This window comes from Drosophila pseudoobscura, chromosome 2 (genome assembly GCF_009870125.1).
Source record: "Drosophila pseudoobscura strain MV-25-SWS-2005 chromosome 2, UCI_Dpse_MV25, whole genome shotgun sequence".
In the NCBI taxonomy this organism is placed as follows: Eukaryota; Metazoa; Arthropoda; class Insecta; order Diptera; family Drosophilidae; genus Drosophila; species Drosophila pseudoobscura.
The window spans coordinates 11,075,161-11,087,199 of NC_046679.1; the positions used below are offsets into that span (position 1 = coordinate 11,075,161).

The following is a 12,039-nucleotide window of genomic DNA, read 5'->3' on the forward strand; positions in this document are numbered from 1 at the left end:
CTTTCCTTCCACTTATGCACCGCATTTGCATTTTCAGCTTCCTTTGCTCCACTTGTTGGTGCTAGTTTCTGTAGCGGAAAAATATCACTGTGGCCCTAGCCCTGGCCAAAGACACAACCACCCATCATCCCTCATCATCGTGGTGGTGGTGGTGCTCTGTCTATGTTCGCCCAGTCTGAATGGGCTGCCATGCTCTTTGCATTTATTAATTGCCTGACATGTCCATTAATTTAAATCAATGAAATTTTTTCGCGCTCAAGTGCATGAAAACCTGAAGTGCTGCACCACCGCCCCCGCTGGGGGGCACCTACATTCCCGTCGCGCCGCCTTGCAGCAATTAACATAATTTTACGCAAATTGCAGCATAAATCTCCTCTTCGTTTTTATTTAGTGCCATTCGTTCATTTCAGGCAATTAAATGTGAACGAAATTAAATGTTCGGCATTGAGTTGGCAAGCCAGTTCAGTACAGGGCACACCAGCTATAAGGGAAGACCTCATAGTCCTTAATTAATTTACTTCTGCATCCTTCAAATAAGTTGTGTACCAATGCAGAGTGCGTTTATCTTTCGATATTGTTATTGATTTTTCTATTGGTCCCCTTTTCCTTCTCTTCACTGCCTCCCGTAGCCTCCCCAAAATTGTCTTATCTTTCGCATCCAGCGAATAGTTGATGACTTATTTGCGATATATCATTGCAATTTATCTGTTGTCATGGCAGCAACAATAACGTCAGAGCCAAATTTAATGTATATATACATATATGTTGATATTTTATTCAGCTAATAAACTGTGATTAGTGCCATGTGGTCAGCCATTGGTCTGTTGCCACTAATTTTGATCGTTATTTTGAATTTATTAAGGCCCGTTTGCTGTCGGCATCTGTATCTTCTAAAGTAAACAATTAATTAATTTGATTAGTGAGATATAAGAGTATAAGGAGTGGATATATCTTGGCTTAATTTATTTTAATTTAATTTAAAATTCCGCTCTCGACAGATGTTCCATGAATATTCATTGCCATCAACGCAATAATTTATCTGCGTAAACATTTTAATTTACAGCCAACTTTTGGCTTTTGCGATTAATTTTTGATGATTAGTTGGTTATTTATTTGCTCGCCCCGCATCGGACATGATCTTGCCAAACAGATGCGAAACGGAGGGCGATCAATCAATGGGGCAGCGCTGCTTATCGATAATCTGTGCTTGAATGAGACCATTCGATCATGATGTGGCAGGCCTCTGTGCCCCTCTCTGTGTGCACGTGTGTGGCATTGCGATTGATTCCCATCAACGGCTGTACCGGAACAAATTCACAAATTAAGATTTTTGTGTGCTTTAATTAGCAGACCCTATTCCTCCTATTCTATGACGATTCCCCAGACCCCATCTGAATCCCCTTTCTGGGAAGTGAGCTGCTCACAGGTCACAGGGTCTTCAAAAGCGCCGTCGCCGTAGTCGCCTTTATATTTCCACGAAAATTCCGTTTCTTAATGAAAATATTGTACATAAAACAGAAACAACCGCCACCGCTGGAAATCAATGCAAACAATACCATGCGATGGCATAGCAGATCGAAGATCTAAGAATGCCTCCTAACTAGCTACCGTTTAATTTTTATTACGCCCCAAAGAGGTGAGTGTGAAATCGTCGGCGTTTTTACGATTCCCGTTCCCATTCGCCCTTGTGGATTCCGATTGTGAATCCCTTTGATTCTCTTCGCTGCCTCGACCTCCTCCTCCTCCTCAGCGACTATCCTGTTTGACGTTTCCATTCACACGCCTTTGACAAGTGCCCAGTCCCAGTCCATCGATTGACCTGGGCCTGGACTTGGACCTGGCCCTGGCACTGGTCAAGGAGCTCCATATCTATGTAGGAAAGTGTTCATTTCTTGTGGCCATAAAATATCTCGAGGGATCTTGACTTTTGCCTATTTTGACGTTTATAAATATCCAACAATTTGTTGTTCTTTCAGGTCCCTGTCCCTCTGACGTAATGCTGATGGAGAAAGGTTTCCGTTTTTGTGTGGGAACAGAACATGTGTCGCTCTCGGGATCTTCAGGTTCCTCCGCTTTGATTGCTTTATTTGTTGTTTTAGGCGAGATTTCGGAGAGGCGAGGGCGTTGCAAGTGTGTTTTGATTGTGTTGCATTGTACGAGTGGTAGTTGTAGTTATGTAATTACTTTTGAATTTTCCACGCTTCTTTGGTGGCACTTGCACGGGAGTCTGAGTCAGAGGCAGATTCAGAGTCACCGACTGCAGCCGTCAGTCAGGATGTTCCTCATTTTCGCCACTCGGCGGCGGCTATCAAAGTCAGGAAGTAAGTACTCGCACGAATGGAACTGGGAATCGGTTTTCAGTTAGTTGATTGAGTGTGTGTGTGTTGGTCGTTTCCCTTTTCCCTTTCTCCAGACACTGATCACAGGCTGGTTTTAATGTTTAACGCGAATTTATTCAGCAGATATACATACGTATTTGTCTGCTTGTCGGCGATGCGTGTCGGGGGCCCATCTAGACAGGGGAGATGTGTCTTTGATGTGCCTCTGTCCCTGTACGGGCTTTGACAGTTATGCTAATGATACTTGGGGGATTTGGGGCTTCAGAGTTATTGCCCCGAATGACTGACTTTAATTTGACAGAATTTTGCATGTCACTTTGTCGCATTTCACATATATGTATATCCACCGAAATCGAGTCGGTCGTGGCTTGGCGGCGTCTTGAAACGCCACTCATTTTGCCACTTCCGCTGGCGTCCTCCGTTCGAGGCCTGCAGAATGTCATGGGAATGTGAAAAATATCACATTTGGTGGCTGCCTCTGCCTCTGCCTCTGCCCTGTCTCTTTGTGTGTTGTCTCTGCCCCCAGCCCAGGCCAGACCATACCGGGATCCACAAGAGGAAGAGCTTTTTTCTCAGTTTTATTTGTTGGTTTCTTGGGCTGGACGGACTACTGCTGGTGCCACACAGCATTGGCATGTCATTTGGACGATGCCGGGCGACTACCTGCCAATTACCTAGCCATATCATTCTAGCCCCGACCAGGCCCAAAGCCACAGACACAGCCACAGCCACAGTCAGAGCTACAGCCAGGGCGACCACCAAGCTAGCCGCGTCTAACAGCCAAAGCGCGCTTTGATCTTCCGCCGTCTGGCCAATGGCCAAGCAATGTGATTAAGCCTGCTTTGCGGCCCTCACCGATACACTCGCATTCTACTCACACTCCGACTGGCACTCTCACTCACACATGGAGCCCATTGGGGCTCGTTACCTCCACTCAGATGTTGCAGCTTCGTGGCCAGAGTCTCAGAGCAGAGCAGAGCCTGTTTTCGCTCGTTATTCTCCACTTTGTACGCCTGTCTGCTCATTTATCAAAGCTGGCCGAGACTGAGTCGAAGTTGGAGCCACAGACGGAGTCGGAATCCAAGCTGGAGCCTATGTCGTTGTGCGTGTCTCTCTCTCTCTCCGTTTTGGGGTCCATTGGATGCGTTAAGCGGCTCATATCTGCGCCTCAGTCTCATTTGGCTTTGAAGTTCAGCGCAGCGGCCTGATTGGCCAACGTCTTTTAACTGACTTCCACTTGGGCAGCATTTCCAGCTTCAACTCCAGCCTTAGAGCCAGAGCCAGAGTCAGAGCACAGCTTCAACTTCATCTTCTTCGTCGGCTGCTGGTTCATTAGAAAAATGACGGCTTTGTCTTTTTTATGGCTTACTTTAACGCTTCGGAGCTGCTGAGCTGATCTGATGTTGCTCTTGCTCTTGCTGTTGGTAGTTGTTCTTGTTGGCTTAACTCATTTGGCCGCCAGGCCTTTTACCCATTAGCCGTAATGGCTACATTGCCACCTGTGTTGCCACACGCACACACACACACAGAAATAAGAGCGGGTTGAGTGGCCCTTGGATTGCTGCATACCTTGGGGCGTCTTCCATTTGACTCCATTTGGTTGTGCCCCATCATTTTGTCGCATTGCACATTACTATTGATGTTTGCTAATCTTTCGGTTTCTTTCAATTTGTCCACAACTTTTGCCATGGGAAATGTGTCTCTAGCCAAATCTTGGGAAAGTTTTGTGTCGCTTCGTTTTTCCACGCGATTAGGGCAATAGCTCTGGACCCGCTGTGGGAACTCGTAGCTTCCGCAATGGCAAATTCAGACTAATCATGCCAATAATTTATTGTCACTCCAGGCCAAAGCCGAAAGCTGCGCAACGAATCCAGCTTAATATATCCTTCCCCCCTCTCCCTAAGGCCTTCCCCAATGCCACCCCAAGGAGCTGCCTCGAACAACCCTCGAGTAACCCCCAGAGTAAATAAAAGTCAGAGAGTCAACAAATCGAAGGCGATGATACATGTGAGTGAGCAAAAACTAATGGATTGATTTATGTGTTATCACCTGGAGTGAAGAAATTTATTATGGCCCAGGCAATAAATCACGACGACACTTCTGTGTGTGTGTGTGGGCGGCAGACAGAAAGCAGCGATGAAAGTTTGCTGAAATTGAAAAGGGATAAGAATTCGCCACACTCTAGTGCGGGGGGGGAGCGCAGACTCCGAGTCGGATTCGGATTCGGGGTCGGGTCGGTCTGCATTTTGAGTAATTAATGGGCCCCCCAGCGGTATTTTTGCGATGCGACAATAAAAATATGTTTCCCGATTTGTTTATCTTTGCCTTTTGGGGTCATGGATACTGTTCGCTCCCCCTGTGTGGGTGTAGGAAAATTAATTGCTATCATTAACATAGAAAGGTCGGGGTGTTTAGTCCGCAATCCAGTCAGGATGTAAACGAAAAGTAATTTGAGATTTTATTGCTTCCGCGTTGAAAGCCGTTGAATGATTTTATTCTTTTTGGGTTCCGGACTTGGTCCCCCAACTAATGGAGATTAATTTTTGGGGCGTGATTCGGGAGTAGGCAGATGTGAGCCGCTGGGGAGCGAGATACCCTGATAGGGCATAGATGGATCTGGAAGGCAGAGATTCGAGCAGACAGAGCCTGATAGGGTAGAATGACTGGGCAGAGAGGGGCCAGGCCAGGGGCAGGGGCAGCAATTAACACAGTGACGCCACATTTTTCGCTCCGCTCATCGATTGTTGTAGGGAAATGTGTAAATTAGCTTAAAATTTCAACAGCAAATACTGCAACGCCCTCGAGTGGGAATGGAAATGGAAATGGGTTTGGGTTTGGGAGCAGGGAATAAGGCAGATCCATATCGATATTAAGAATGCAACGATTCCCGATCCCGTTCTCATGAAATTTGAGTGCGGGATTTTAACACAATTATAAATCTCTTCGGCGTATTAACGCCTAATTGTGGCCGGGCTAAGCGGCACCTGTGTGAGTCGGCACTGATCAAAGATAGCTACAGGACGAGCTAAAGGACGAATCCGCTCCCTCTCTGCGATTCTTCACGCTCAGCCGAGTGTAGGTGTGAAAGGCATTGACCAAGACTAAAGGGCTCTGTGCTCAGTGCCTGAGTTCGGTCTCTCGCTCGCCGGGTCCATTAGCCACCAACGCCGAACAAGGATGAAGGATGAAGGATGGTTTCGTATGCAAGGACCTACCTTGCGCTAACTACGTGTGCATAATGCGAGCCTTCAGCCTTTTGTGCCGATCTGTGGATTATCACACGCTTTGTAATGAGTTTTCCCGACTCTGACACCGACCCAGACCTGCTGGCAAACCTGTGCCAATTCCTATTCCAATTCCAGCTCCCTTTGTGCAGGACATTTGTTACGCATCCCGAGACAAAGGAGCTTCACACCAGAGCACCCAGAGTCCAAGGATTGTGCTGCATTTGTAAGGCGTCATTAACCCACGCGCTGACGCAGGAGAGCATCAACAAACCAGGGAAAAACAACAGCCATGTCAGAGAAAGAAGAAAAAGTATATTAAAGTAAATCGAATTAAGTGGACTGCCATTCAATTTGTGCCCTGGGCCATAATCGGTGCATCGGCATTGATGGATACGGATGGATATGGATGGATGTGGAGGGGGGCTTTGTTCTCCGCTGTCCACTGTCTTCGATTGGATTGGATGGGATTTGATCTGTTTGAAAAATTGAATTTTAATTTGCCACACAAGACGTTCGTTGCCAAGTTGAGAAGCCGCCTAAAAGGTTTCCACTTTCAGCCATTTTCGATAAGCGTGATGGGCATCCAATTCGAAAATTAATTTAGTTGATGGTTTCCCATTCTCAGTCGGACTGCGTGTGGCGATGCACTAGATCCAGTGGGCGCTACATTGGGCAGCTACTATTTCAGATAGCTAAATGAGTGGAGAGGCCTTGGATCCATTGTCCAAATGCATTTAGGCCTGGAGAAATTAGAGGGGCTCGATAAGACCAGAACGCTCAACTCAATTAATACGAGTGTGCGTATGTGATTGGTATAATCAAAGAATTAATTCAATTTTAGGAGATAGCTTAAATGGAAACTTGATTTGGTTCGGGCTGAAAGCCTAATCTCTAGATCTAAGCATAAGGCTAGAGAGGTGTTCGAAAGCAATCATTAAAGACCACCAAGAAGGGTAAAGGTTAAAGGAAGTACAGAAGTTTTTTTTTTTTAATACATTAAATTTCTCAAAAATTGTTTATTGTTAAAAAATCTCCTAAAAATCAAAAATTAGAGTTACAATTTCACAAAAAGTTTCTTAAACATACAAAAATTCTTTGTGCCACTCTTGAGCGGTTGCAACATCGAACATGTTGCAACGGAGCAATACCTTCAGTCAGCAGCCACAGACAAGCAGCGCACTCTCTCTCATTCTCTACCTCTCTCTCTCTGTCTCTTTCCATCTCTTTCTGTGTGTGTCTCTCGCTGCCTTCAGCTGCCTCTCTGGTCGTGTGTTGCAGGCGTGTCTTACTTGCCACTTGCAACAGTGACGTCACTGTGGCAGACAGCCAATCAGCGCAGGCCAGAGCGAGGCGCTTGCGCACGGGCTATACGCAGAGGAGAGCAGAACATTTAGCCAAATTAATTGCAGGATAATAACTTACGTCCTGACACGGCCACCGCCCAGGCCCGATTCCCAGCCACGTAATTGGTTTTTTTTACGTTAGCTTCGTTTTTTCTGTTTTTTTTTTTAGCCCGAGCCGGGGAGTCACCCACTACCGCCTCCACATCAGACAGCCACCTTCCTTCCACTTTCCTGGCCAGAAACAAAAAACAGAACCCAGAAACCGAAGAGCCCAAATTCGGGCGGCCATCATGAAGGAGCCGAAGGAGAGCGAGCGGTATCTTGATGCCATCTGCATTTCATTTCAATTGTAATTGGACGTAATTCAATTTTAAAATAATTGTTGCCATAATTTCAGAGTAATTTTCTGTTGTTTCCGTGGCAGCGCGCGCTGCCTTTGCCGTGTGCCAATTCCGTCTGCCCCTCACCATCGCCTCACAATCAACTCATAAATAAATTAATGAAGTCAGTTCACATGGGAGACGAGACGAATGTCATTGCGACATTTCGACGGTCTTTCCTCATTTCAATATCAATATCAGAAAGTGAAGTGGAGTGGAGTGCAGACTGAGAAAAGGTATAATTTGGGGCCAGAAATTACATATACTCCGTATTCGAGCCAGACATAAATTTACTCAACTCATAATGTCATATTATTAATGATAATGGTTTGGCGTTTGTTTGGCTTTCAGCTTTTAGCTGATCGAGCAAATTCATCAGCTCTCCCCGGGGGCCTGGTGTGGAGAGGCAGAGGCCGAAGCCGAAGCCCCACAGTCGAGGCTCATTGTCTAATTAATTAGGCCCGGCTCTCAGACAGTCACAAATTAATTAACGCCGCCAACGAACAAGTACAGAAGCATTGTAATCCATTAGGCTATATGACTTTACTGGGGGCTGGCTATTGGATTCAACAAAGCCTTTCGGTTTGACATTGTCTCAATGCTACACTGAGAGAAGTATTTTCGACACATCTTAATTCAATAATTTAGGCTTCAATAATTCAATTTAATTTCTGACAAAGAATCCACTTATAAGACACTTATAATATATGAATATTATTATGATATATTCTATAGCGTTTGTGGTAAAATCAGTGCTCAACTTAACACTTTCAGGACTAGAATTATGCATTCCCAACTGCTCCTGATTGGCAAATTTCAGATCAAGGACACCGTAAATATATTTTTCATGTCGCTTACAATTTCTCTCAGTGCCCGAGCTCACATTCGTCTTTCGGAACGGGACAAAACAAGCATTCTCTATTCATAATTGAAAAAGAGTAACGTTCCACTACCGTTTGACAGACAAATGTCTGTGGCGAGTATGGCGTTGGATTCGAGCGTCTACGTCTACTAATTGCCGGCCAGTTAATGGCGCAATTTGATTTTCAAATAGCGGCTCGGGATCGGGCTGGGGCTGGGGCTGGTGCTCGGGCTCCGGGTCCGGGTAGCCATCATCAATGACAGCTTTTGTCAGCAGCTTTTCAATTGAGCGGACCGTCGGTCTGCTCCTCCAGATTCGGGTATGGGTATGCTGTTTGATGTTCTGGTTTTTGGGTTCGAGAGAAATCTGCCTGAGAGGGAGATGCGGTCAAAGAGTTTAACACGAATGAAATTCCTCAATTAAGGCTAATTGTAGACCGACCACAAATTCCCCGTCTCTGCAGCTCTGCCATCTCCAGCAGCTCCACTCGATACCATTCCGAGCTGGAGAGAGTACGTGTCGATAATAATATTTCAAACTAATTGCGTCTACAATTTCAAAGTGCGGCCGATCGACATCGACATCGATCGGTAGCCGCAGAAGTGACATGCAGCTGACAGCTGAGTTATGATGAAGGGCTACTCCAGCTCCAGCACCAGGTCCAACTCCAACTCCATCCCCAGCTCCCGGTCCCGCTCCAACTCCACTTTGATATCGGGCTACTTAAACACAAATTTGGGGTTATGTGCGATTTTGCAGCCGGTGGCCATGTTTTGGGACAGAAGTGCGTATAAATTTGCTGCGAAGCTTTCACCGAGACAACAAGACAGATCCCCAACAAGGCCACTTCCACTCGAACGTTCTTTATCAACGAGAGAACCCAAACATGAGAGAGGAACGCAGTCCAGAGAACAACGCATCGCCCGGATCGCATCGGATCGCAGTGGGGCGACCATATACGACCAAAGTGAGGCATAATTACCACCTTTAAGAAGATGATGGTGGTTTTTCGCGAGCTTTGATCTTTGCCGCGGCCAAGGCAAGTCCGCGAGCCGCCGAGAGTCTTCAAGAGTGCCAGAGACCACAGTGACGGCCACGAAGACGACGGCGAAGCCCAGGCAAGCGTCGGTAGTGGCCAGTACCCAATCCATCTATCGATTTTTAACGCGAGGCTGACGTTAATGGGATCCCGGCACTGGGATTGGAACTGCTAGCCCTCAAGCCAGCCTTGTCTATAATGAGAATGCGATTGGCTTTGGCTTTGGATGTGGCTGCCATGACCGGCCACAGTGCGGGCCATACAAATAGGACAGAACGCCAACGACAGAATGCACCCCTGTGTGCCGGCTCTATGCAATTTTCGTGTGCATTGCAATTAGGTGCATGCGTCATGCGGATACGCTTCTCGTGCCCCCCTCCCTGGCACATTGGCCACTGTCTTGCATGCAATTATGGCATACTCTTATTTTTCAAGCCAAAAGGCTGCTTAAACTTTCGCGCTGTTTTGTCCGATGATTGCATTGCCATAAAATGCGTCGTTTGCTGTAATTAATGGGAAGAAACTCGAGTGTGTGGGTGGCCTCAATAAGTTCATGGTTCTACTGTTCGTTATTTCTCATTACATCCAGAAGTCAACATCCCTCGGCTACTTACTGGTACTGAAATTTGTTTGCTTTCAGCAGCCCCAGCAGATCCATTACAATATACAAATACTCGTGTACATATAGATCTATTCCATCCACCGAAAACTAGAAAATGATCTAATTTCTATTCTTTAAGTCAATGCTGCCAAGTATTTCTGAATAAAGAATAGGTAGAGCTCTTACCTTGAATCGCCCTTGAATTTTAAACCAGCCAATGTTATTTTTATTAGAAATTGCGAAGGTTGCATAAATTAGAATACTAATCTAATTTCAGGTGTTGCCCAAAATATATCAACCGAAATTGCTTAGTTCTTATAAGTGTACTTTCATTAGAAGTTTTCTTCCAATGATTTCCGACCCCATGAGGTATATACATTCTTGATCAGCATCAAAAGACGAGTCTGTCTATCCGTCTTTAATAGTTGGATCCAGACTCCTGCGATATCATATTGTTTCAGGTGTATTTCAAATTTTCGCCACGCCACCTTCCATCTGTGGCATTCCATTTGAAGATACGAGAAAAATAAAAATACAGAATTATAGAAAATGACAAAATTTAACAGATTGCCGATTCTAGATCAGATCGGATTGTTATTACAGCCCGAAGGAACATACGAAACCACGCGCTTACTCATTCCCTCGCTTTCACACACTCTTCCTGCTGCAGTGTGCGCACTCTGGCGGAGGAGAGCCCAACCGACTGAGTATCGGGTATAAATGTAGAGTCGCGGACCTAGCTGCGACTGGTTTTTTGGTCTCTTAGCATACTAGTGGAATTGTTTCAAGACTCACCCAAATTTGTATTAGATCGATTTAATCGAAATGCAAATGTAATTGCGCATATTTTAATAGAATGAGTATAAGAAGGGAGTGTGGCAAAGGCCCCCAAATCAATTTTGAAACGTCGGGTGAAACAGGCCTACCGCACAGTCTGAACATGCCGCCAAACAGCGAAGTGGTCGAATTTGGGCCTAAGGTTTCCGACACCACGGGCGTACTCTACGAAATGGATGCGGAGCCAGAGGGTACCGCCAAGGATTTGAGCACTCTGAAGACGACGGACGGACGGAAGCTGGAGCTCGTGTGGATGAACATTGTGCTGTTTATCTATGTGCACACGGCCTCTGTGTACGGGATCTGGCTTCTGCTCACCGCCATAAAGTGGCAGACGTTCGTGTTTAGCGTGATTTTGTTCCTGTTCTCCACCGTGGGCATCTCGGGGGGTGCACATCGGCTGTGGGCGCATCGCACCTTTAAGGCCAACCTGCCGCTGCGTCTGATTTTGCTCTTCTTCAATACGTTGGCCTTCCAGGACGCCGTGTATAACTGGTCGCGCGACCATCGCCTGCACCACAAATACTCGGAGACGGATGCCGATCCGTACAACTCGAGGCGGGGCTGGTTCTTCTCCCACATGGGCTGGCTGTGCTGCAAAAAGCACCCCAACGTGACGGCGAAAGGTAAGTTGATCGATCTCTCCGATCTGCGGCGGGACCCCCTGGTGATGTTCCAGAAGAAGCACTACCTGATCCTGATGCCCATCTGCTGCTTCATCCTCCCCACGCTGGTGCCCGTGTACTTCTGGGGCGAGTCTCTCAGCGTGGCTTGGCATGTGCCGGCGCTTCTGCGCTGGTGCCTGGTACTCAACGGCGTCTGGCTGCTCAATAGCTCTGCCCACTTGTACGGCAAACGCCCCTACGACCAGTCCATCAGCCCCACCAACCAGAGCTTTCTTATCTGGTTGCGAATGGGCGAGGGCTACCACAACTATCACCACGTCTTCCCCTGGGACTACAAGAGCGCCGAGATGGGACACTTTTCGCAAGACCTCACCACCAACTTCATCAAGACGTTTGCCCGTCTGGGCTGGGCGTACGATTTAAAGAGCGTCTCCTTGGACATGGTGCAGAAGCGCGTGCTACGAACTGGCGATGGCACCCATCCAATCTGGGGCTGGGGCGACAAGGATCATCCGCAGCAGGATATTGATAGCACGATCATTACTCACAAGAAGAAAATTAAGTAAACCGAACTATATTTACGATATTATGTTATACGATTTACCACATATTTTTATTTGTAATGCCAAAAATCGTAGTGTAAGCAAAAAAGATTAGCCGTGAGGCACGGGACACGGAAATGTGTAAGCCAATACAATATTCATTCCCTAAAGAACCAGCGATTAAAATAAGATATAATTATACAATACTCCTAGAGCATTTCTATACCACATTTAGTTACCCAT

The 12,039-nt window shown here is 46.5% G+C and overlaps 1 protein-coding gene and 1 long non-coding RNA gene across 2 annotated transcripts; one reads left to right on the top strand and one right to left on the bottom strand.

Moving 5' to 3' along the window:
• Nucleotides 1–606: 606 nt before the first annotated feature.
• On the bottom strand, nt 607–2,720 carry LOC117183302 (uncharacterized). The gene is made up of 2 exons (XR_004468448.1): nt 2,473–2,720; nt 607–2,416 (listed from the first exon to the last, which is right to left on the bottom strand). It is a non-coding gene; the product is annotated as an uncharacterized lncRNA (long non-coding RNA).
• Nucleotides 2,721–10,685: 7,965 nt separating this feature from the next.
• Nucleotides 10,686–12,002, top strand: LOC6897154 (acyl-CoA Delta(11) desaturase-like). Its single transcript, XM_002137298.2, has one exon. It carries the CDS (start codon nt 10,732–10,734, stop codon nt 11,818–11,820), a length of 1,089 nt encoding a protein of 362 aa, XP_002137334.2. The 5' UTR covers nt 10,686–10,731; the 3' UTR covers nt 11,821–12,002.
• Nucleotides 12,003–12,039: the final 37 nt, after the last annotated feature.